We start from the raw sequence: 26143 nt of genomic DNA, 5'->3' as shown, positions 1-26143 counted from the left end.
CACCAGATCTACCCACTCTGGAAGAATGGCAGATGAAGATGACAGACTACATGGGACTGGCAGAGATGACGGGCAGAATCCGAGACCAGGAGAAAGAGACAGTGGAAGAAGATTGGAAGAAATTTAAAGACTATCTTAATAAACATTATAAAATTAATGAAGGTTAGAATTGACATGGGTTTAAAAACTATGTGGTTTTCAGGGGTGTTGATTATGGAAAAAGAATAAAATTATTAAAAAATATGGGAAGTAAGGGAATGGATTTGCTGATTAGATAATGAAATCGGAATACAGAAGGGGGAGGTGTGAGGAGGTCGGGGAAATTAGGTTCAAGAAAATAAGGATGGAAATTATACTTGTTTCTTTTTGTTTTTTGTTTGTGTATGTTTTTATTGTTAAACTTTAATAAATATCATTAAAAAAAAAAGGAAAAAAAATATTTGCCATATATGATCTGGACAGAAGACTTCCAGGTCTCCACCAAACATTTCCCTTCCAATACATGGAGAGAGCAGGCAATGGAATGTCAACATGGCTCTGTACTGCAGTGTGGGCCATAAATTTAGAAGGAGCCTCACTGTAGAGCAGAGCTTCCCAACCTTGGGTTTCCAGCTGTTTTGGGACTACAACTCCCATCACCCCTGACCACTGGTCCTGCTAGCTAGGGATGATGGGAGTTGTAACAGCTGGAGACTTAAGTTTGGGAAACTCTTGCTTTAGAGTACAGGTTGTTAAGAGAACTACATGGGGCCACCATAGCTTTCAGAGCACCGTCTCCTTTATGAGACCACACTGACCACCAAGCAATGTCCTGCAAGGAGTTCTGTTCTTTGAGGAAGCGAGATACACCTAGTACATTCTGCCTGAAGCCGAGATAGGGCGGCTACCTAGCAGGGATGCTGTAGAAGTGGTTTGACTTCACCCCCAGAGGCACACTCCATTGTCTCTTGAGACAGATGGATGTCAACAAGTAGCAGCTTTCAAGCATTGGTTGCGGGTTGGACTAGATGAGGGATTTTCAGGACCCACGGTTGACCCAAACATGCATTTGGGGACCCATTTCTTAATCTCTTGCCATCTATTTCCATGGTGGCAGTGCTCCTGGCTTCACTGTTGCTCCTGTTAAACCACCTTGGACCTACTCATGGATCCCAGCCCACGAATTGAAGACCAGTAGACTAGATTACCTGGGAGGTCCCTTCTCTCTCTAGGATTTTTGTTATCCATAAGCAGGGCCTTATCTCCAGGGACTTGGACAAGATCCAGTTGGCTGGGTCCAATTTCAACTTTCAGAAAAGACCTTTGGCAGCTTTCTAACACCCCCATGCAGAGTCAGTGGACCTTATTATAGAATCATAGATAGAAGAGAACCCCCAAGGGTCATCTAGCCCCAAACCCATGTAACACAGGATCTTTTGCCCAGCATGGGGCTCGAACACACAACCCGGAGATTAAGAGGCTCACGCTCTACCGACTGAGCTACATCCCAGGCCTTGTTCATTTCAGAGGTCAATGTATTCTGCTGCTTTGAGGTGAAACTCTCAAGAAAGTGACTTGATATGATCTCCAGGAGGGGGGTATTGCTCTGTGCCCAAAGAAGAGTCACAAATGAAGCCAGAAGCAGATAATGAAGCCCTAGAGCAGTGTTTCCCAACCTTGGGCCTCCAACTGTTTTTGGACTACAACTCCCATCAACCTTAGCTAGTAAGACCAGTGGTCAGGGATGATGGGAATTGTAGTCCGAAAACAGCTGGAGGCCCAAGGTTGGGAAACACTGCCCTAGAGAACCTCTGGTCCGCTGAAGTTGCTGAACCACAACTCCCAACATTCCCGGCCATTGGTCATGCTGGTTAGGGCTGAAGGAAACTAACTCAGCGACAATGGGAGGGCCAAAAGTTCCCCAAATCCTGCCCAAGTCTGTTGCCTTGCAAAAACTAAATATCCAGAGCCCACAAAGAGACTAGAGTTCTGGTTTTTTTTTGCAAAAACTTTTAGAATAAGGTTTATTACCCCGTTTAAAAAAATAGATATAAAATAACAGCACGTTCTGCCCAGCAGAAAACATTATTGTCAAGACTTTCCCGTAGCCTCGCTTTGTGCAAACAGTTTTTCAGTTATGAGTTATGTAAACATTAGAAGTCAAGTGTTCAAGTTCCACCCCTCCTCCACATACAGTAGAACTGCTACAAAAATAGATATGTTCACGACTGACACGTTTCCAAAAATCCTGACATCTGCCTGCATCGCTGCAATCCACACATCCCAACAGTCACTGCGCCAAAGCCATTCCAAGCTTTCCGTCACAACCGCCTCTTCGCCCTGAACAGGGCTCTCCGGGAGCGAGCGGATCGCTTCCGCCCGGCCCTCAAGGTCATAGCTGCGCGCTATTTTAAAAGCAGCAACAGATGAGAGCGACCTCTGTGGACTTGGTTTCCTCTCCCGTCATCGCCTTCTCCCAGCCGCACTGGCCGATTTAATGCAAGCCCCTTACAACTTGAAAGGGAACGATTCCAAGTAATCCTTTAAGACCGGGTTGAGAGGGATGCGCCTTAAGTTCTCTCTGCCGTACGTCGCCACGATGTTTTTCCGACAGAGTTCCTGCAAGGACCGCATGCGCTCCTTGCGCAGCGGGGCGACCAGGGCTTTCCGCGGGGAGCTGACATAATGCTCCAACAGCTGGAAGAGACAGTCAAACACTTCTTTGCTGCCGTCCAGGCTGAAGCGGCCAGCCTGGAAGACCACGCGGATGCTTGTGGGTCCGGTGGCAGTCTTAACGCTAATGGTGAAGAAACAGTTCTTCTGCCGGCTGTCCCGGATGAGGAAAGTCCCCAGCGGCTCGCCTTTGAGTTTCTCATGGGCCGCGTTGACCGACAACGGTCCCCAATAAAACCCGCACTCATCCAGCAAGGCGCTGGTGCGAATGATGGTGCTGAAGTCCGCCTGCGAGCGAAAGGTGTGGAAGTGGGTGTCCCGGGGCGCGGCGCTGGCACAGCCGAGAGCGTGGGGGACTCGGGCTTGCAGGGCGTCCCGCAGCGGGGGCTCAAGTCGACACCTCAGGCCTGTGGCAATCCCATTCTCAGGCGTGACGCTGCTATGTGCTACCATCCTACAGACTTGGCCCGCCGGTGTGGTCTTCCATAGCCTCCGGGGCCTGGGAAGCGCTACTGCGATGGGGCTCTCCTGCAAGGCAAAAGAAAGAAGCCACAAATCAGGAGAAGGTCTACCAGGAAGGAACAGCCTCTTGAGAAAAACCACAATGCTTTGGCTGATCTGCCCTAAGTAAAGACAACACTCAGGTCTGAGCGAGCTCATTCATGTCCTTTCTCTCTCTCTCTCTCTCTCTCTCTCTCTCTCTCGTTTGAAAAGGGGGAAAAGGGCATCAAGCTAAGTAACGTTTACACATGCTCGCAAGTGGTTTCCTCTCCTCAGCCACAGAATGCATCAGAGGCCCGCTGATGGGAACCGCCAGTTCAGAAGCCCGCCTTTCCCATCAATTGATTAAACCCGATAGCGCTGTTACTTACACAGCGCTAGAATTTATCTCCGAGGCTGCTCTCCGTCCAGGAACCAACTCACCCCACACACAAAAAAGGTGTCACTTCCGAGTAAATTATTTCACCCCTCCTGCCCCACCATAGTATAATGATGCAGTCCACGCTCTCCCTTTTTTTTTTTTTCAGACCCCCCCCCCTTGGTTTTGCTCTGAATGTTTATGAAGAGAAGGAGGAGGAGTTTTCAGAGAATTTTATATCTGTCTCTTTCTGAATGAATAAATGCAGGGCTCTAGAACAGCAGTTCTCAACCTGTGGGTCCCCTGTTGGACTACAACTCCCATCATCCCTGAGCTCTGGTCTTGCTAGCTGATGGGAGTTGTAGTTCAACATCATCTGGGGACCCACAGGTTGAGAAAGGCTGCTCTAGAAGAAGAGGCTGTGGCTTACTGGGGCAGCTGTATGCTGCAGCGGGGAGGGGAGTTGGAATCATGTCCCGGGGTCATCTAGTCCAACCCCCTGCAACACAGGAATAAATGTGGAGTTGTGCAAGAGAAATGTCCCTGCGGATCATGCCCCACCATTTCTGCTCTTGCAGCAGCCTTTGCTGGCCTGGGACTCCCCCCTCCAGATGTTTCTGCAGCGCATCTCCCATCCACACTGCTCTGCTGGCTGAGGCTGGTGGGGGTTGCTAGCCCCAAACATCTGGAAGCCCCCAGGTCAGCAAAGGGTGCTCCACTTCTGTGTTTCAAAGCATGGGAACTCAGGAAAGAGTGGGATTTCTCCAGTTTGGGATCAAATCCCCCAGAGCAGAACACAGCTTGCCAATATGAATAGATTCCTTTGTGCAAACCAAAAATAATAATAACGTGTGGTTTGCCTGCTTGCCAAATCACTGAGTAATCCTAGATCGCCCTCTAGGAGAAGTGCTTCCCCTCCCTCCTGCTTCGCAGGCCCCCCCCCCCAATCTCATGGGATCTTAAGGCTATAATCTCCCCATGCACACACAAATCAACCCCTGTGAACTTGTAAAGCATTATTCCACTTGCTCTTAGACTCTCTCTCTCTCTCCCTCTTTTTTAAAAAGAAGAATTGCTTGCACTTTAAGTGGTCCGGTTTAAATGGCTTCCTATTATTGATATATCTTCAGCGTCCACCGGTGGGGAGGCAGGCAAAGCCTTTGCCCAGCCGAAACTGCTCGTAACTGCCAGGGATGAGTTCCTAGCCCCCAGCATCCACTAACCCCTGACAGCTCACGGGTCGATACATCTCCTTCACCTGCCTTGACCTTCCTGGCAAGCATAGATTTTAGGATTTATCCCCCCCCCCCGGTCAGTTTATAGATCTCGGTTGGCACGTCACTGAGAATGCACAATGCATTCTCAGAAATCGAGCCTCCCAGGTACGCCTGGAGGTCTGCAGCCGGTCAGATTCTGAGTCGTCCGCAACGTGACACAGACTCTCTAATTGCTTCCAAGTTGAGGGGAAGCAACAGCTGGCATCTGTAGAGGCTCCATAAAGTGCAGGATTCGGATCTCGCTGCAAGACCGGTGTCAGCAACTACCACTGCCAGGCAGTGATGAATAATATTAGGAGTCATGAAAATTTTACGGGACCTCACGAACGGGAAATGACTGATCTGACAAGGCGCTGAGTTGGCAGCTGGTTGCCGGGACCACCGTAGGCTCCAATTGGATGGAGCAGGAAAAGAATTATCTCAACCCTCTCCACCTCACTTTTCGGCACCCAACATGCCATCACAAGAAAAGCGATCTGGACCATGTGGTATGATGCTACCACGAAGGTCTCCCATCCATGCCCTCCAATTCTGCAACATTCTTTCTTCTCCAAAGAGCCTTGTGCAACTCCAAAGCTTGCTTCCCTTAACCTGCCCACAAAGGAGCCCTGTGTCACTCAAAAGCTTGCTACTTTGCTCCTGGAAACGGCTTGTGTGGTTTTATTTTATTATATAGCATTGCAATAAATCTGTAAAAGGCCTTGCCTTTGAAAGAGGGCACAGGGAATATTTGGGGCAAGGCAAACACGGACAGATTATACTGCAGTAGGTGGTTCTTATGCACAGTGGTGTAGCGTGGGTTGTCAGCACCAGGGGCAAGGCAAGTAATTTGCGCCCCCTAACCCATGGATTTGCGCCCCCTGACCCGTGGATTTGCGCCCCCTAACCCTAACCCCCAGATGTTGCGCCCGGTGCGGCCGGCCCCCCCTGCACCCCCCACGCTATGCCACTGCTTATGCATGACAGGTACATCACTGTAACCCAAATACTAATCCTTTTATGGACAAGTTTGGAAGGCAACATTTAACTGCCATATAGTTCATTTACATACAGAGGATGAGGTACAGCCTGTTTCTCCAGAATTTTAAGGGTTTTTGGGAGGGGGGAAGGTTGAAAGGAGCGAGCTATATCTACCAACACTTCATTAAATCTGCAATAAGACTTCTAAAGAAGTTTGGCACAAACTTCCTAAAGGAGGAAATCTTCAGGCGAAGGGGCAAAGGAAAGCAGTTGGGGAAGAGCTTTGTTTTCATAAATGCAAACGAAGGCGCCCTCCCCAAAAGACCTCTCCCTCTCTCTCTCTCTCCTTTCCCCACCAACCTCCGTTTGGGAGGCACCGCGGGCCGCTTGCGTTTCAAAGCCGTCACCCTAACGCAAGAGAGGCGACCGAAAAAGAGACGTTTCAAGGCGGCGCCTTTAGAAGCTGCGCTCCAGATCTCCGCTCCACATTTGCTAAAGGTCGCTGCGATCAGTTTCGGGGTTGTGTGTGTGTGTGTGTGTGTGTATGTGTTTTAAGTGCGCCTGGGGTTTTTTCCTCTCCAAGCTGCAATCCTGCGCTTTGGGGAGAGGGGCGCGTTTCCTTCCAAGCAAAGCAGCTCTGCTTTTTATTTTCTATTTTTTTTGGCCCCGCTCCCTAAAATACCCCGGTACCTAACTTCGCCCTCCCCGCACCAAAATGGCTCCAGAATCCTGCTCTGCCTCTCCCCCCCCCCGGGGGGGGGTTGGAGAAGAGAATCGGCATCTCTACCTGGCGCAACCCGGAGTGTCCGCCTTACCTCGGGGACGCGCCGCTGCTTCTTAACCCGAGGGGACCGGCACTCCGGAGAAGGGTGGCCGTCGCCCCCGCCGCTGCAGTCCTTGCTGCCGCCTTCCAGCCTCCGCTCGGAGCTGCTGCTGCTGCTGCTGCCCTGCCGGGGCTCGGCAGCCGCATCATCCGCTCGGGCCGCCGCGAAGCCACGTCGAGGGGCGCTGCTGCGCGGGACCGAGGCTGCTGTTCCTGTCGAGGCCGCGGCCGTCTCTCTTGATCGCCGCAGCTGATGGCTTTTTAACCCGCCTCCCTCCCTCCCTCCTCCTCGCTGCTAGCACCGCCCTCCCCCCCCTCCCTCCCTCGGTTCTGCGAAAACACGTGCCTGCGCCTCTTCGCCGAACACTTTCGCTTTCTGTCCTGGCCACATCAAAGGCGCCTCTGGAGGGGAGGAAGGTGGGGGTGGCGCGGACGCGCCCTCTGCGCCCCTTCGCTCGCTGCGCGCAGGGGACCGGGGCAGGGCTGCAGCCCACCTTTACCTGCAATTGCCGGATTTACGGATAAGCTATGCATGCTATAGCTTAGGGCCCCACTCTCTTGGGGCACCCCCCCCCAAAAAAAAATGTAAACGAAAAAAAGAACTGGACGTACCTTTCCAAAATATAAGATAAAAAACAAAGTAAAACCTGCAAATGGCTTACCTATTAGGTCCATAAATCGCCATATATAGCATATATTCAACACACAAAAAAGAGAGAAAGGACAGCTGGACATATAAAGGGCCCCATAACCTTCAGTAGCTTAGGGCCTCACCAAACCTCAATCCGGCCCTGCCTGCAACCCCAGGGGTGCAAATCTAAATGGAATTTGGGGGGGGGGCAGGCCTACGCAATCGATCGCATATCGCACTATTTGAATGGCAATGCCCATCGACATGCGCCCCCCCCAACTCCTGTTTCTCCCCGGCGCGCCCAGCCCAGAATTCGGGATCCGGCGCAAGGGCTCCTGAGCGCGTGCAGAGTGCGTTCCCTCACCTCCGCGGAGAAGCCGCTGCAAGCGGGATGGCACCTCCGGCATGGCATGGCACCGGTCCATGGCACGCGCGAATCCCCGCAGCCCTTTCCCGTCCCCAGAGAGGTGCGCACTTACTCGGGAGTAATCCCCGTTGCACTCGGCGAGACATGCCTCGGGTGGTTTTGTCGTGTTTGTTTAGTAGGGGGCTCCGAGCTGCGACTGCAGCCCTCAGAAGAGGGAACAGGTTCTCCTGGCCGAAAGGGGGACTTGCTCCCGAGTAAAACCTACTCCGGGTTTGGGCTCCCTGGGTTATAAATAGAGGGCGTTTTCAGCGACGCCAAGCGCCCGTGCGCATGTTTCTGGGGTTGTGCGGCATAAGAACAGGTTGAGAGGGGCTCTGAGCACGTGCAGAGTGCATTCCTTGCACTTAGAGAGCTGCAGCCGCTCTTCCCAGGGAAGCTTGCGCCGGGGAGATGCACTGAAATGTGCAGGAGAAATGAATGGTGGCCTAGATGCATGATAGCTCAGTTGGTTAGAACGCGGTGCAGATAATGTCAAGGTTGCAGGTTTGATTCCCCTATGGGACAGCTGCATATTTGGGTTGGACTGAGATGATCCTCAGGGTCCCTTCCAATTCTATGAATAAAGAGAGGCACCATCTGACCTCCACATAAGCAAATCAGGAGGATGAATGTTCAATAAATAAATTTGATATAATCTTTAAAAAAATGTTATGGAAAGAGATTGTTTTTAATTTCTATAAAAGGAGGGTCTCATGCAGAAGGTGGCTTTCTGTTTGAATCTGGAAGTTGTCCCCGTTGGGAAGGACATCTCTGCAGTTTTCAAGGAGCAAGAGGAAATGCACTTTGCACATGCATAGAGGTCCTTTCAAGTGTTCATTCAAAATACGTTTGTGTGTTGTTGTTGTTGTTGTTGTCCTTGAAGAGAAAACTACTCCAGGGTGGTTTCTAGAAAAGCACGAGCCAATTTGTTCATAATAAAACATCACCAGGCTAGCGATTAATAATATAAATGGCCTGAGATTACTAACGCCTGGCAAAACCAGCCTCTGAGCAAGTGATGTGCAAGGCAATGAGAGGAGTCTGTTGTCTTCATGGCCCAAAGTGGACCATCAATTCTGCTGGGCTGGGATTCAGAAGCAGGCCGCCCAGGATCCTCAAGGAGCCCTCATGAGGACTATATATTTAGTTTATATATTTTTCTCGTAGCGTTTTTATTAGGTCTCCAACAATATTTCAAAGCATTTCTCATCATGTACAATTTTTTAAGCATACCATTTTCTTGACATCCCATCCCACCTTTCCTGACATTTTTGCTCCTTTTTATCAGCTGTTTTATAACATATAAAAGGTAAAGGACCCCCTGGACGGTTAAGCACAGTCGAGTTTGACTGTGGGGTGTGGCGCTCATCTCCACTTTCAGGCCGAGGGAGCCAGTGTGTCTGCAGACAGCTTTCCGGGTCATGTGGACAGCATGGCTAAACCATTTCTGGAGCAACGGGATACTGTGACGGAAGCTATAGTGCACGGAAACGTCGTTTACCTTCCCACCACAGCAGTACCCATTTATCTACTTGCGCTGGCGTGCTTTTGAACTGCTAGGTTGGCAGGAGCTGGGGCAGAGCAACAGGAGCTCGCCCTGTTGCGCAGATTCGAACCGCCGACCTTCCGATCGGCAAGCCCAAGAGATTCGGTGGTTTAGACCACAGCATGCATTTTTATTATCTAAACCCCACTAATGTTAAATCTTTCAGTAATCAACTACTTATATTTCAAATCCTGCCTGCGACTTCATATGTTGGTGATAATTGGGTGGGTAATCCATCTGCATTCCTCCTTAAACACTTCGTCATTTTGCCCTCTTAATTTGGCAGCTAATTTCGCCATTACAGCATATTCCATCCATTTCATAAGCCATTCCTCCTTAGTTGGTAATCCTTTCTATTTCCACTCGACAAGTAAACATTTATAGACCTTGTGGTTGGCGTCCGTCTGTCTCAAGAGACAATGGAGTGTGCCTCCAAGGGTGAAGCCAAATGGCTGTTAGCAGCATCGAAGTGACCTGCCTGGGGCACAAGCCTGGGCAGTGTGTCTGGAGCTCTTAGGGTGCCCCCAGGACCAGACCCCCCTCCCGGCCTCACCGATGGCAGGCAGCATCAGAGGAAAGCAGAGCAATGGATTTGGCCCCAGCTGGGGTGCAGGAGTTGCCAGAAGAAAGCGTACAAGACACCGTCCAGTTGTCTTAGGCACACACTGGAAACTTAAAAAGTTAAAGGTAAAGGACCCATGACAGTTAAGTTCAGTCATGAACAACTCTGGGGTTGCGGCGCTCATCTCACTTTACTGGCCAAGGGAGCCGGCATTTCTCTGCAGACAGTTTTTCCAGGTCACGTGGCCAGCATGACTAAGCCGCTTCTGGCGAAACAAGAGCAGTGCACGGAAACGCTGTTTACCTTCCCGCCAACGAGGTACCTATTTATCTACTTGCACTTTGACATGCTAGGTTGGCAGCAGCAGGGACCAAGCAACGGGAGCTCACCCCGTTGCAGGGATTCGAACTGCTGACCTTCTGATCGGCAAACCCTAGGATCAGTGGTTTAGCAACTAAGGTTGGTGCGATTAATAGGAATTTTTACATGTTCCATTTTCCTAGTGCAACAAATCAGCGTTATGAACGAAACTGGGCTTTTTGCTGTTAGAAAAGTGACAAGGAAAAGTGTAATATGAATGGATAGTTAACGGGATGATGCTCGTTCCCTGCAAACAAATTGGATTCAGTGCTCCCTAGTCTCACTTCCATGTATAAGTTTTGTGAAGGATGAAGGCCCAAGAAACAGGTTGTGTGATGGAACCCTTCTTTCCACCAACAAGGCCCTTTTTCTGTTGTTCTCAATGGACCGCAGATGCTTCCATGGGTTTTTGTAATGGTTCTAGGGGGTTGCTCATGCGTAAGTTGCCGCCACTCTTGGCTTGGTTGCCTGGTTGAAACCTTTCTGTCTGGACAGCCCTTCACTGCGTGGCTGTCTCAGTCGCTGGCAGAATCCGTCAGTGGGCGTTTCTTGAACTTCTTCCAGCAAAGAAGCTCTTTGACGCCTAGTCTCCGCCTACCCTCCCTGCGCGGAAGTCTTCTGCGCAGGGAGGGTGTGGGCAGCGGAGGACCCGTGCTCTCCCCACTGGTCTCCGGTGAAGAGTCCTGGAGCCTTTTCTCCGATTCCCCCATCTGCCCCCCTTCTCTCCTGGTGTTACGTTGATTTCCTTCCCCAGCAGCTGGGCTGCCTCTCTCCCTGCTGGGACCCTCTCCGGCATCCCTCTGGAGCCTTCCCTCCGCCTCTGGCTCTGATGGCAGTTCCCTGACAGTTTTGGATCAATGAGCAGCTATTAACAAAGACATCCGAGAATGGAACATCTGCATCCAGAGGCAGTCTACCTCTGAACACCAGGTGTTGGGGACAAGCCACAGGGAAGTGATGTTGCCTCGACATCCCGTTTGCTGGCTTCCTATCTGGCTGGGGTTTTTTTGGAAATCAGACTGCTGCATTTGATCCAGAAAAGCAATTATTAAGCGCACTAAAAAAGGATGGGGGGAACTTTCTGCTTAGTGGAAAGTGGGGGGAGATCTGCCCCTTGCTGTCTAATTGTGCCACTCAGGCATCACTTTCTGTTCTTCAGAACTAAGGACCCCATAAATCCAATATAGATCCAAGAAACCAGACAGAGGCAAAGAAAAGGAAAGAGAAACCAGGTCAATTTATGCTCAGAACTGCAGATTCTTGGAAAGTTTTGAGCCATTCAAAACTTTCATATCAGTCCCTGCTGACAAATGTCATTATATGTCTGTTCTTAATTTTTTTCCTCTTTCTGTTCATGCAGGAGCGCCAGCTTGGTCCCACGACTGTGGGTGACCAGGGCCGTGGGTGCCAGGCAGCGTGCATGGCCCTGGTGCTGCAATTTGTGGGTGCCTGGCCCCTTCATGGGGAATTTTGTGGGTGCTTGGGCACCCAGGGCCCCAGCACCTATGTATTCATGCATTATTTGTCCTTGGCAGTGAGAGAGGTTGCAGGCAAGGGCACTGTCAGTTGTCTTTATTTGACTGCAGTGAGAGTTGTTTGCGTGTGAGAGGGGGGAGAGATTGTTGGGTCAAGTTAGCCATATTGATTTGTATGTTTTCAGTGGGTCCTTGTTGTTCTCCTGTCAGGCTGCGTATGCAATAAAAGGGAGCCACACCGGGGTGAAGGAATCTTCTTTTATATGTCCCCGTATCAGTTTCAGTCTGTTGATTAGATTATTTAGCAAGGCTGTTTCCCATATGATTTGGTACCAGTGATATGTCTGTCAGGGGTGGGAGAATGTTTGTACAGTGGTACCTCGGGTTAAGTTCGAAAGTGATACCTCGGGCAGTTTGAAAGCACATCAAAGTGCAAGTAGATAAATAGGTACCGCTTGGGCGGGAAGGTAAACGGTGTTTCCTTGCGCTGCTCTGGTTCACCAGAAGTGGCTTAGTCATGCTGGCCACATGACCTGGAAGCTGTACACCGGCTCCCTCAGCCAGTAAAGCGAGATGAGCGCCGCAACCCCAGAGTCGGTCACGACTGGACCTAATGGTCAGGGATCCCTTTACCTTTACCTTTACTACCTTGGGTTAAGTACTTAATTCGTTCCGAAGGTCTGTTCTTAACCTGAAACTCTTCTTAACCTGAAGCACCACTTTAGCTAACGCGGCCTTCCGCTGCTGCCACACCGCTGGAGCACAAATTCTGTTCTCATCCTGAAGCAAAGTTCTTAACCCGAGGTAATATTTCTGGGTTAGCGGAGTCTGTAACCTGAAGCGTCTGTAACCCAAGGTACCACTGTATTATTCTTAGTCCTGCTGAAAAAGCAACACTTTCTAGGGCAGCGGGTGGCCTGACAGCATGAGCTGTGTGTTCGGCCACTTATCAAATGCAGAAAAAGGGTGTTTGGCTATTTTAGCAGCCTAAGTAAATCGGCTTCTTCTTCTTCTTTAGAAGCAAGTTCCTAGTCCATAAGGATGCCCAGATAGGCTTGTAAATCTGTGCTTAGAGAAGAAAATTCGGGAGCGAAGGACTTAGCAGCATGGTGTTCATTGACCGGGTGACCTGAATGCCCCACATAGTTCTCCTGCGTGACAAGTTATGCAACGAAAACCTAATATCTAAATCTGGATGTCAGTCCCTCTAATAGCCAACTCAGAAAGCGAGTGCTGGCCGCTGGTGGTGCAAGCACTGAGCCGCTGAGAAACAAAACCCAAACCGTGAAGTCGGTAATGAAACAAGGGGCAAAAAGGAGAAGGTGAGGGTTCGCTGCAGCTTTGTGTTGCAGTTTGCACTTTCTCTTACTGCCGCAGGCCACAGAACTTGACTTCTCTGCGTGCAGAAGGAGGGCTGCCTCCCAGGGCTTATAGAAAAAGAGAGTCTGGTGCAGCAGTGTGGCTCCAATGAAACAAAACACCTGAGAATTATTTCCTGGGTGTCTCATAGCAAGGCCTGTATGCAACTGGTGTGTATGGTCCAGAATAGCGCTTTCCATTTTGGAAGCCTAACCACTTGCCAGCTCCTTTGAACAGTTTGATCTGACCATCAGATGCCTTGCTGGGAAAAGCGAATCGGGGAACAGCGAGCTGCGTCACAGATCCTGTTAAGAGAGTATGCACTGGTAAGAACATCTTGGTAACCATAAAATGCTCAGATGTAGACAGACACCATGTCCGCTGAGATCAGGTGTGCCAAGCAGAAACTGAGATTGAAAGTGTTTCTGCTAAGAGAGTTTAGATGAGAGGAAATGTGCTTCAGCAGATGAGAAGTGAGGCCATTCATTCCCAGAACATGCTGCATTGAATCCTAGAAGAGAAAATGAGAGAAAGGCGTTGAGTGGGGAACCTCAAGCTCAGTAGCATAAAATCATAAAACTGTAGTCCAACCCCTTGCACTGCATTAATCTCAGGTAAAGCATCCTTGACAGATTGCCTTCCAACCTCTGTTTAATTATCTTTTTTAGGATTTTTCCTGGCATCAGCATCAGGTTGACTGGTCAGCAGTAACCTAGGTCTTCTCCCCCCCCCCCCCTTTTGAAGATAACATTTGACCGCCTTCAGTCTGCAGGCACCTCACCTGTTCTCCAATCATTCTCAGAAGCTCTGAGATTACATCTGCAAGCTCTTTTAGCCTGGATGCAGCTCGTCAGGCCCTGGAGATCTAAATTCATTTAAAGTAGCCAGGTGTCCGTCCCTGTCCCCCCACCATTTTTCCTTACCTTGGGCTCCTTGCATCATTTATTCTGTTATCACCAGGTTGAGCACTGCTTTTGGGTGAAGGCAAAGGCAAAGGTAGGTGTTCCCTGTCCCTCAGTAGCACTTATCCATCTTCTCCACGCACAGGACCTACCACTTTGTTCTTCCTCTTGCTTCGAACGTAGCCAAAGAAACCTGTTGTTATTACAGTGGTACCTCAGGTTAAGAACTTAATTCATTCTGGAGGTCCGTTCTTAACCTGAAACTGTTCTTAACCAGAAGCACCGCTTTAGCTAATGGGGCCTCCTGCTGCCGCCATGCCACTGGAGCACGATTTCTGTTCTCATCCTGAAGCAAAGGTACTATTTATGGGTTAGCGGAGTCTGTAACCTGAAGCGTCTGTAACCTGAAGCGTATGTAACCTGAGGTACCACTGTATTTCTAACTTCTCTTGCAAGCCTGAGCTCATTCTGAGCTTTAGCCCCCCTGACTTTCTCCCTGCAACTGTTGGCTACTCGTGTATACTCCTCCTTTGTGATTTCCCCTTTCTTCCATTTCTTATACCTGCCATTCTTAAATCTCAGCTCATCTGCAAGCTCCTTATGCAGCCACACTGGTTTCCTTAGATGCCTCCTGCTTTTCTTTCTTGTTGGTATTGTCTGCATTTGGGCCTCCAATAGTCCACCGTCAAGAAACCCTCTTCCATCTTTGACCCCCATCTTTTTGGGTGTTTCTGACCGTGAGATCTCTCCCAGTAGCTCCTCAAGCTTTTTGAAACCAGCTTCCTTAAAGTCCAGAGTGCACGTCCGACTGCACTTAGCTTTCCCTTGCCTCTGCGTCATGAAACCCAAGAAGTGTGGTACTAAATTCAGAAGTGATGGGTCCCTTCTAAGATTATGCCACCTTATTAGATTATACAGTGCTGTTATAATTATACAGTTATGCAGTAATAATAATTATGGATGCATGACTCATGCACATCTTCATGTCTTGCCTTTCAGCTAGATCTTTTCTCTCTCTCTCTCTCTCTCTCTCTCTCTCTCTCTCTCACACACACACACACACACACACACACAGTTTTATTGCAGTCCATAGACCCAAAATACACAGTAAATTCATTCATTCATTCAATAGTATATATCAACAGTTATTAAGGTGCAAGAGCGGGCTTACTAGCGGACAGAGGAGCATAAGCCTAGGTAAAGGTAAAGGGACCCCTGACCGTTAGGTCCAGTCGTGACCGACTCTGGGGTTGCAGCGCACATCTTGCTTTATTGGCTGAGGAAGCCGGTGTACAGCTTCCGGGTCATGTCGCCGGCATGACTAAGCCGCTTCTGGCGAGCCAGAGCAGCACACAGAAACACCATTTACCTTCCTGCTGGAGCGGTACCTATTTATCTACTTGCACTTCGATGTGCTTTTGAACTGCTAGGTTGGCAGGAGCAGGGACCGAGCAATAGGAGCTCACCCTGTCGCGGGGATTCAAACCACCGACCTTCTGATTAGCAAGTCCTAGGCTCGCGGGTGGCGCTGTGGGTTAAACCACAGTGCATAAGCCTAGGGTTGCCATATTTCAAAAAGTAAAAACCAGGACACCGCCAAAAGTTGTTTTTTTAGACAAATCCCAAAATTGTTGAGCTTCTCCCCCCCCAAAAAATGCAACCACCCCTTTTCTATTTTTCTATTGACCTGCCAAAGATCCAAGACAAGGTGCCGCCTTTTGGAAATTCCCCCCGGATGTCAATTCCGCCATTCAAATCCCGGTAATGTCCAGAAAAATGTATGACCACCCTACTTTAGCCTGTACATGTTGATTTCTGATTCTGACTGCCTCTGAGAGGAATTTTGCGGCAGCCAGTATCGATCTAATCCTCAAGAAGAACATGGTCAGATGACTTGGTGTGTTTCAACATCTATCGGAGTGATTTGTGCCTTCTGTGAAACTTCATGGTCCATAGCAGAACTTGCATTCCATTCTCTTGAAACTTGAAGCATTTTGTGTTTTTAAGTGTTCCTAAATGCTTGAACAAACTCCTTCTCCACAGTGACCCTAGGAGCCCATCCTCAGTGACTGACTCGCCTCTATTCACCCTGATTGTCGGGATACTTCTCAATGGCTAAAAGGCTCCCATTTGAGAGCCAGTGTGGTGTAGTGGTTAAGAGCGGTGGACTCGTAATCTGGTGAACCGGGTTCGCGTCCCCGCTCCTCCACATGCAGCTGCTGGGTGGCCTTGGGCTAGTCACACTTCTCTGAAGTCTCTCAGCCTCACTCACCTCACAGAGTGTTTGTTGTGGGGGAGGAAGGGAAAGGAGAATGTTAGCCGCTTTGAGACTCCTTAGGGTAGTGATAAAGCGGGATATCAAATCCAAACTCCTCCTCCTCCTCCTCCTCCTCCTCCTCCTCCTCCTCCTCCTTCTTCTATGCTCTCGGATGCTGGAGGCAGGGACACTGATGCAAAAATGATAATGGGACTTTGAGCCCCCACACCTGTGGACCTCTACACCACTGTTCTCCAGGCCACAACCCTCTCCCCAGCCCACACCCCTCACCACCCTTGCTTCCCATCCTCTCCAAGCGGATTTTCCTGGCTGGAATGGTTCCTTGAGCTCTGATAATGACTCTTGCTTGCCTGAATAGAAGGCAGGAAGCAGGGTGTGGAGTAGAAACTTAGCCCGCTATGCAATTTACGTTATTGGTTACTGCACCCACCTTTGTCACTGACCCCCACCCACCTCTTCTGTGTGGCCCCCAGAAGGGTCTGTGGCCCTTGAGCTGGAAACGTTGACGCAGAACGTTGGGCGACGGATGTTCAGAAATGTGTGGCATTACTTTCAGCAGCCAGAAGCATAGTAGCCAGACACTGGAGAGACCTGTCAGGAGTAAGCATGGACCAAAGGTACCAAATAGTATGGGAAACAGCCCTACTAGAAAAATTAACCAATAAACTGAAACTGACACGGGGACAAATAGAAGAAGACGCCTTCACCCCGGTATGGCTCCCCTTTATCACATACACAGTCCAACAAGACAACGACAATAATCCACCAACAGCATACAAATCAGTATGGCTAACCTGATCCAAAACACCCACCCACCCCACTCACACACCAAAACAAAGATCACCACAGCCAACCACAAATGAATAACCACACCCTAGGCCAACCCCAACCTCTCTCACCACCAAAGGAACACAAGCGAACAGCAGAGAACCTGCACAAACAACGCTGACACCAAACCCTACATACACTAAACATAATAGAAACATCGCCACCCGACCCCCACCCACCCATCTTCCCCCCTCCACCTCTTTCCCCCTTTTCTTCCTAATGTCTCAACAAATGAAACTGATTTGTAAAAATGTTACATGGGGGGGGGGAATACGAGAGAGAGACATCGCAAACACTTTTGTAAATCAAGAAAATCTTTTAAAAAGAAAAGAAATGTGTGGAACCGCTGTTTCGATAGGAAAAACAGCAAACAGCGTATGGGAGGAAGGCAAGGCAAAAACAGGTGAGTTGATAAGCGAGTGGGACTTTTCAAAACTTCTGGCAACGAGATAAGATACTGGGCAGGGCATAGGCAATAGCTGAGCTGAAATGGCTATAAGGAGCATGTCAAAATCTCGGGGGAAAGAGGGAAAAACCTCGGGGCATAGGCACGATCCTGGCATCTGAGTCATGGGATCTAAGCTCTTCCCAGGTGCAATCGAGTTTCACCCTCTTAGGTATTTTTGCAGGGGACTCCCCCATCTCGTAATTGTCCTTTGCGACACTTGCTGAGTCAATCAACTTATCTGAATCAGCTTGACCGAAGTTGAGGGCTTGGTTTATCTGATCTATTGCTTATCTGGCTGGGGAAGGGCCCAGGGCTCAGAGCCCAAGCTCTGAATGCAGGTCCTGCCCCCCAGCCAGCAGGTGAGAGGCTCAAAACTCTCTTAATCAACGTTTGTCTTGTTTTGTAAGCTAAAGGGAGGCATCCTGGCTGCAAATCTCCAGTGGGGGGCTGGCATGGAGGCAAGGGGTGCAATTTCCTCCCTGATGGATTTACATTTCCAAAATGCCCCACCGCCCAGATGTTTTTAGTCCCATGACTATCTCTCAATTTGGGCTCTCTCAGTTTCTCATGTTCCCAATCTTAAATTCACTTCTCCGTGTGTTGCAGAAATCTATAATATTAAAAACCTTGCAAAAATCCTTCTGCATTTAGTGTAAGTTTCTCCAAATAAACACAATTTTATGTGCATTTTTGAGGTAATGCACGCATTTTGGCAAGCAATTCCCCCGAATAGAATGCATGTTTTGCATGATGGTGTGTGTGTGTGTGTGTGTGTGTGTGTGTGTGTGTGTGTGTTTTAAACCTAATATCTTTATTTTAATGCACACTATCCCCAATATATTCATTTTTGAAAACATTTTTGGGCGATGGTGGCGGGGGGAGAGAACTCTATTGCAAAATTCACGTAATGGTGAATTTTGGAGGAAAGCTGTTTTTCAGTTCTCCTACTATGGAGCTACCTTTGAATGTGACTGAGAAACTACAACTAATCCAGAATGCGGCAGCTAGACTGGTGACTGGAAGTGACCTCTGGCACCATATAACATCGGTCCGGAAGGATCTACATTGGCTCCCAGTACGTTTCTGAGCACAATTCAAAGTGTTGGTGCTGACCTTTAAAGCCCTAAACATCTTTGGCCCAGTATACCTGAAGGAGCATCTCCACCCCCATCTTTCAGCCCCAACATTGAGGTCCAGCACCGAGGGCCTTCTGGCAGTTCCCTCCCTGTGAGAAGTGAGGTTACAGGGAACCAGGCAGAGGGCCTTCTCAGTAGTAGTAGTAGTAAATTTATTTATTCATTCATACATACATACCCTGCCCATCTGGCTGCGTTTCCCCAGCCACTCTAGGTGGCGTTCAACAAAATACTAAAATACAATAGTGGCGCCTGCCCTGTAGAATGCCCTCTTGTCAGATATCAAGGAGATAAAGAACTATTTGACTTTCCGAAGACATCTGAAGGCAGCCCTCTGTTGAGAAGTGTTGAATGTTTTACTGTGATTTATAATTTGTTGGAAGCGGTCCAGAGTGGCTGAGGCGAACCAGTCAGATGGGTGGGGTACAAATAATAAAACTGCTGTTGTTGTTGTTATTATAAGCATAGTCAATCACATCTGTAGAGAAGGACAAATTCATACCATCCTTACTCCAGGCAAGTAAGAGAGACCTGGGCTTCCCTACACATTTAGGTCCTCAAGCCTAAGATTCCCCACTGCTGGTTTAAAAAGAAAGATCTCCAAGGAGGCTTTGACATTGCCCACCAGCAGCTTGCATCTGTATAGTGAACTAAGCAGGTCGACGGGTCACCTGCTGGCAGCCTTCCACGCTATGGCAAGACGCACTGCATGTCAACATGTGCAAACATCGTGCAAATCTGCACCTTCATTTGCCCTCCGTCTTGGGGGTGGGTAACTTGGCCACTTCAGTGGGGCCGGTCTCCTGACCTTGCATAAAGCACCTCCGTATGCTGAGCCCTCTGCCACCCCACCCCCACGACCAAAGGTCGTTTCCTATTAATGTGCCCTGTGCTCAGCAGACGGTTCATATCTGTTTACGGCTGGACCTTACAGTTCCCAGAAAGCATGTGCTTTCATTCAATCTCTGCAAAGGTTTCGCTTTTGCTTTCTGCCTGAGCTCTCGAGAGGACAAACGAAGATTTCACAGGCGGCATTTAACAGCAGAGATGGCACAAGCTGCGTTTTCCCCATCTGACACCTGGCAACAGCTGTTCGTTCCCTTCGGACTGCAGCAAGCGGGGAAAAGAAGTCCATAGCATCAGCTTTCAGCTTTCCCTCTCCTTGAACTGTTTCCATCCTGGCTTCTTATTAAGAACTCAACTCAACTTTAAGAAGCGACGCCTGGTTTGGCTGTTTTTCCTCTTCCCTCCCCCTCCCTTTTTTCCTTTCATGCTGTGCCTTTTAGATTGTATTCCTGAAGGCAGAGTCTCGTCTTGTTTTCAACTGATCTTACATAAGCGTCTCTGGGAGATCTTTTTGGCTAAAGAGCTCACATTTGCGTGTGTTGGTGCTTCAAATAAATAAACACCCCCTTGGTAAAAGAGCTGGGTGCTAAGATTCACACCATCTGCTTGCCACCATTAGACCCTCCCTGCCAGCAGCAGAAATTGAAAGATGCCCTTATAAAAGGGAGAACATCCAGAATTTTAGCACAGCTTGCTCTTGTCGTTATCTTTTCTTATTGGGTGCCCTTTGCGGCTCTTCAAACCGAGAGGCGCAGGAGTACACCCATCTCTTTTTGGGGAGTTGACCTCAGATGCCCTCCGTTGCCCTCGATGTTTCCAAGGAAGATGGTTTGTTTACAATGCAAACAACTGGCCAGCAGGTTACTCAACCGTTCTGAGGAATCTGGATCGCTTCCTTTCTAAGAACAACGTGTTGCGTTGACTAAAAGATGCCGTTGCACCCTCCCCAAACACCCTCCCACCTTTGCACCCAACATAATAGCATAATTTATTTGGGCTGTCATAGAGTTGTGTAAGGACCTATTGGCTAGCGCCAGTAACATCACAGGTGAACAGCAGTGCTCCTCTCCATAGGCCTGCTCCTTACTGATGACCCTTTTTGTGTGCAAGGAGAAGCTGTTGGGGGAAGGCCCATCCTCAGCTTCTGTCCTTGAGATCAATGGCCACTGAAACAAACCACAAATCCAGCTGCAGGCGGAAATCTCTTTCCAGAGACATGTTTCTTGAGCAGCCGTTCTGATTTGTTCAAATGCAAATGGGCGCTTTTCTGAAGAACTGTTTCCCAAGAGGCGCCTCTGGTAAAAGAGACTACAGAAAACCAGCTTCCCCCTCGACTAGTTACAAAGAATGGGTAAGGCCTGGAATGCAAAAGTCCTTTATCAACTGCTGTGCATGGTATCAGTTCCAGATCGCTGTCACCATCTTGAATTCTAACGAAAGCCCTTTTTGGGTGGAAACGGCTTATCAAAAAGCCCAGGGAGATGCAGAGTGATAGATCATTTGAGAAGGAAAGGGGAGGGTGTTGGTTCTTGTGGTCCTTCCTGGAAGAAGGTTTCTCCATCTGCAGGTCTGAGCACTCCTGCTGGGAAGAAAGGCCCCGTTGGACCCTGCACGACTCCTTTCCAAGCAGTCGTGCACCAGCTCTTTCATCTTCAAAGAGGGCTTTTTTCCAGGCAGCCCCGGCAGATATGGACCTGATTCCCTGTGCAAAATGGGCAGCTGAGCTCTCAGCCCTTCTAGGTTAAGACAGGAAGGATTTCAACAGGTCGTCTCTTCCAGGCATTGATGCAACTTGCATTCTGAGAAATCTCAGGCCATAACAGCCCAGCAGGATCAGGCCTAGTCCAGCATCCTGTTTTCGCAGCGAGCACAAAGATGTCCCAATGGGAAACCCACAAGCAAAATCTGAGTGCAACAGCACTGTCCCCACTTGCGATTTGCACCAACTGATATTCAGAGCATGCTGCCTTTGTGGCTGGTGGCCCCTTTCCTCCATCAATGTTATCCTCTTTTAAAGCCATCCAAGATGGCGGCAAACCGGCGGCTGTTTGGAGCGAATTGGACAGCGCTGGGTTTCGAGGTGATAGCAGGACCCGCGGTTTTAATATCAATTGCTCCATTTGTGGGGTGCTGCAAAACATGGGGTTTCCACTGCAAAACTCTTGCCAAACTTTGGACGTTCTTGTGTTTGGGGGCATCAACTACGAACCCCGGGTTTGAGGTATCAGTTGCTCGGTTTGTGGGGCGTTGCAAAACACGGGGTTTTTGCTGCAAATTGCTGAAAAACCATCCCTAACATGGAATATACCTTTCCACAGCTGCCACACACTGGGTCAATAACTTAACTGAGCAATCAACTGCAACCCCAAAGTCTCGTTCCCAGTCAGCTACCACCAGCTCAGCCACTATGAGCCTATATATGCGAAATTAGGATTTTGTGTCCCAGCATGCAACGCTGCACACCTCTCTACGCTGAACTGCATTTGCCGACGTAGTGTAGCGGTTAGAGCAGGGGTACGCAACCTAAGGCCCATGGGCTGGATCCGGCCCAATCGCCTTCTCAATCCAGCCCGCGCGCGGTCCGGGAGTCAGCGTGTTTTTACATGAGTAGAATGTGTCCTTTTATTTAAAATGCATCTCTGGGTTATTTGTGGGGCCTGCCTGGTGTTTTTACAGGAGTAGAATGTGTGCTTTTATTTAAAACGCATCTCTGGGTTATTTGTGGGGCATAGGAATTCATTCATTCTCCCCCCCCCCAAAAAAAATATAGTCCAGCCCACCACATGGTCTGAGGGACGGTGGACGGGCCCACGGATGACAAAGGTTGCTGACCCCTGGGTTAGACCCCTGGGCTGCGGCCTGGGAGACCAGGGTTCAAATCGCCACTCAACTATGAAGCTCACTGGTTGACCTTGGACCAGTCCCTCACTCTCAGACTAACCTACCTCACAGGGTTGTTGTGGGAAGAGAGAGCCATGTACACTTCCTTGAGCTTCTAGAATGAATAGGTGAAATATAAATAACGATAATGATTCATCATAATATGGAATAACCGGCTCTTGGCAGCCATTGATAAGATCGCGCCTAAGCGCCCTCTGCGACCCTGTCGAAACCAGGCCCCTTGGTCTACTGAGGAGCTCCAGAAAATGAAGCGGGATCTCAGACGGCTAGAGCGAGTATGGCGACGGACTCGTGACGGAGCCTCAAGAACATCTTATAGGACGCTTATGAAAGCCTATGAGATGGCTTTGAAAGCTGCTAAGAAATCTTACTTTGCAGCTTTCATTGCATCCGCTAGCTCTCGCCCGGCACAAGTTTTTAGAATAATTAGGTCAATAACGTCCTTAGGAGGACAAATTCGACCCACAGCTGTGAGGCATTCGTGAGCTTTTTTGCGGAGAAAGTCCTGTTGTTCCGCCATGACCTCCCTGCCAATTTAGATACAGTGACTGAACTGGAGGCCCCTCGACTGACTTCAGGTCCAGTGTTGGACCATTTCGATCGGATACTCCCTGCTGATGTGGATAGATTCCTCCAAGTTGGTAGGCCCACCACCTGCCTCCTTGATCCGTGCCCATTTTGGCTGATTAGGGAGTGTCCAGATGTTGCGCGGACCCCCCTGGTTGAAATTATCAATTTGTCCCTTGACACGGGGACATTCCCAGGGGAACTGAAGGAAGCAGTAGTGTGTCCACTCTTAAAGAAAACTTCATTAGATCCCTTAGACCTATCCAATTACCGCCCAGTTTCAAATCTTCCATATCTGGGTAAGGTAATTGAGAGAGCGGTTGCTGAACAGCTTGGTAGGTTTCTGGAGGAAACATCGGCTTTAGATCCATTTCAGTCCGGTTTCCGTCCTGGTTTTGGGACCGAGACGGCTCTGGTTGCCCTAACAGATGATCTCCATAGACAACTGGATCGAGGCGGGTCAGGACTGCTGATCCTTTTAGATTTGTCAGCAGCCTTTGACATGGTCGATCATGATCTTCTGGACCACCGCCTCGCAGACGTGGGGATACAGGGCATAGCCCATAACTGGCTGTGCTCTTTTATCTCTGGTCAGGGACAGAGGGTGGCACTAGGGAGGGAAATGTCGTCATGCCACTCCTTGGTGTGTGGAGTGCCACAGGGCACAATTCTCTCCCCGATGCTTTTTAACATCTTTATGCGCCCCCTTGTCCAGATTATCCGGAGCTTTGGGCTGGGCTGTCACCAATATGCTGATGACACTCAGCTCTATCTGCTGATGGATGGCCACACCGACTCGACCCCGAACACACTGACCAGATGCTTGGAAGCTGTGGCTAGATGGTTTCGTGGGAGCCGATTGAAACTAAATCCTTCAAAGACAGAGGTCCTATGGCTGGGTCGGGATGGCATGGGGATGAGGGACCAACTCCCTTCTCTTGCGGGGGCCCAATTAGTGCCATTGCCTTCTGTTAAGAGTTTGGGTGTAATCCTGACGCCTCCCTTTCCATGGAGGCACAAGTTACAGCAACAGCCAAGGCGACATTTTTCCACCTTCGACACATCAAGCAGTTGGTCCCTTACCTTTCCCGCCCCGACCTGGCCACAGTGATCCATGCGATGGTCATCTCCAGGCTTGACTACTGTAATTCGCTCTACGCGGGGCTGCCCTTGAAGCTGTCCCAGAAACTCCAGCGGGTGCAGAATGCTGCAGTGAGGCTCCTCACGGGGTCTCTGCCATGGGAGCATATTCACCCAGTGCTTTTCAAACTGCACTGGCTCCCGGTAGAGTACAGGGTCAGATTTAAGGTGCTGATTTTGACCTTTAAAGCCCTTCACGGCCTAGGACCCTCGTACCTACGAGACCGCCTCTCCTGGTATGCCCCACAGAGAGCCTCAAGGTCCATAAATAGCAACACCCTAGTGGTCCCGGGCCCTAAGGAAGTTAGATTGGCTTTGACCAGAGCCAGGGCCTTTTCAACACTGGCTCCGGTCTGGTGGAACGCTCTGCCTCATGAGACCAGGGCCCTGCAGGATCTGATTTCTTTCCGCAGGGCCTGTAAGACAGAGTTGTTCCACCTGGCCTTTGGCTTGGAGCCAATTTGATTCCCTCCCTCCCTCTCTTTCTTTTTTTTTTCTTTCCTTCTCCTGCGTTGAGGCTACATTTTATTTTAATGTTGTAATATTTTAATATTGTATTTTAATTTTGTTTTTAAGTTGTAATCATTCAACTTGTTTTTATTATTGCTTGTAGCCGCTCTGAGCCCGGCCTTGGCTGGGGAGGGCGGGGTATAAATAAATAAATTATTATTATTATTATTATTATTATTATTATTATTATTATTATTACTATTATTACAATGCTACAGCCCGTTCGCCTAATTTGGAGAAATCTGTTGGGAGCGCCCCACAATCACTTTTTGTTTCAACCGTCCAGAAACCAGCACCTGTTGAATTTTTGCCTGCTCTACAGATGTTGTCGACGTAGAGCCCCTGCCCGCAGATAGGCGGCGGAAGATCTGGGACAGATTGTTCCAATGCAGCAGACCGGATCGCGGTGCGGGTTTTCTGGCCACTGACTGGCTGCGGCGGTTGTGTGTTCTTTCCTCCAACGTATCGACTCCTTTTTCTCGAGGGAGGTCTGCTTAATAAATATCTCTACTTCCAGTGACTCTTGCCATCAAAGCTGTTTCCTGAACATGGTTTCTGATCCTCTTGAGAGATTGAAACTGTGGTTTCTGACTTTTTCTGAAAAAGCTGATTTCGGGGAAATTGAACCACACGCATATGAAACTGTAGAATATCAGCTCTGCCCATGGACCGCTGAGAGGGGTCCCTGATTCCTCCCAACTCCCAGTTTCTCAGTAGAGACAGAGACGGGAACAACTTGTTCATGTTCTGTTGATGTGGTTGCTTAGGGTTAAAGCAGCTCAAAGGAAATTCTAGGTCTCTGTTGGGTATCCCCTGAGATAACATCATAACACTCATTTAAATCACTCTTACATCACTTTTAACAGTCATGAATTCCCCCCCCCCCCCAAGAATGCTGGGAATGGTAGTTTGTTAAAGGTGCTGGTATACCATTGTAATAAATAAAATAAAATAAGACTGCAAAGCAATGGCGGCCAATAGCCATTGGGGCTGGTAGGGTTAAGCAGTGTTAGAAACTGAGATATGCATGTTAGGCACCAAACGGCTCCTTAAAACAGGGTTATAGTCACCAAAACTGAATCACTGGTTGCCATTTTGGGGCCAGACGGCTCAAAAGTTGTATTTTTCAATATAACTTTTTGGTTCCCGATATTTGTTCTGATTGCTCAGATAAAATATCACGGATAGAATTCTACAGGATGTGTTGAAACAGAAAACAGTCAAGGTCCAAAGATCCCCAGTTGGTGGGGATATCGGGCACCATCCTGGCACCCGGGCATTTTCACTGGGTCGCAAGTTGCCCATAAAAGGTAAAGGGACCCCTGACCATTAGGTCCAGTCGTGGCTGACTCTGGTGTTGCGGCGCTCATCTCGCTTTACTGGCCGAGGGAGCCGGCGTACAGCTTCCAGGTCATGTAGCCAGCATGACTAAGCCGCTTCTGGCGAACCAGAGCAGCACACGGAAACGCCGTTTACCTTCCCGCCAGAGTGGTACCTATTTATCTACTTGCACTTTGACGTGCTTTCAAACTGCTAGGTTGGTAGGAGCAGGGACCGAGCAACGGGAGCTCAACCTGTCGCAGGGATTCGAACCGCCAACCTTCTGATCAGCAAGCCCTAGGCTCTGGGTTTAGACCACAGCGCCACCCACGCCCCCAAGTTGCCCATAGCCAGGTG

The 26143-nt window shown here is 49.3% G+C and overlaps 1 protein-coding gene across 1 annotated transcript; it reads right to left on the bottom strand.

Annotated features, from left to right (window-relative positions):
- Nucleotides 1-1972: 1972 nt before the first annotated feature.
- On the bottom strand, nucleotides 1973-6802 carry SOCS1 (suppressor of cytokine signaling 1). The gene is made up of 2 exons (XM_081840112.1): nucleotides 6564-6802; nucleotides 1973-3180 (listed from the first exon to the last, which is right to left on the bottom strand). The coding sequence occupies exon 2, from the start codon at nucleotides 3103-3105 to the stop codon at nucleotides 2488-2490; it is 618 nt and encodes a 205-aa protein (XP_081696238.1). The 5' UTR covers nucleotides 3106-3180; nucleotides 6564-6802; the 3' UTR covers nucleotides 1973-2487.
- Between the last annotated feature and the right edge of the window lie 19341 nt (nucleotides 6803-26143).

The sequence above is a fragment of the Podarcis erhardii genome, assembly GCF_964252035.2.
Source record: "Podarcis erhardii genome assembly, chromosome: 14".
Taxonomy (NCBI): domain Eukaryota; kingdom Metazoa; phylum Chordata; class Lepidosauria; order Squamata; family Lacertidae; genus Podarcis; species Podarcis erhardii.
The sequence above is the reverse complement of the archived record's forward strand: the minus strand, read 5'-3'. Positions and strand labels throughout refer to the sequence as shown.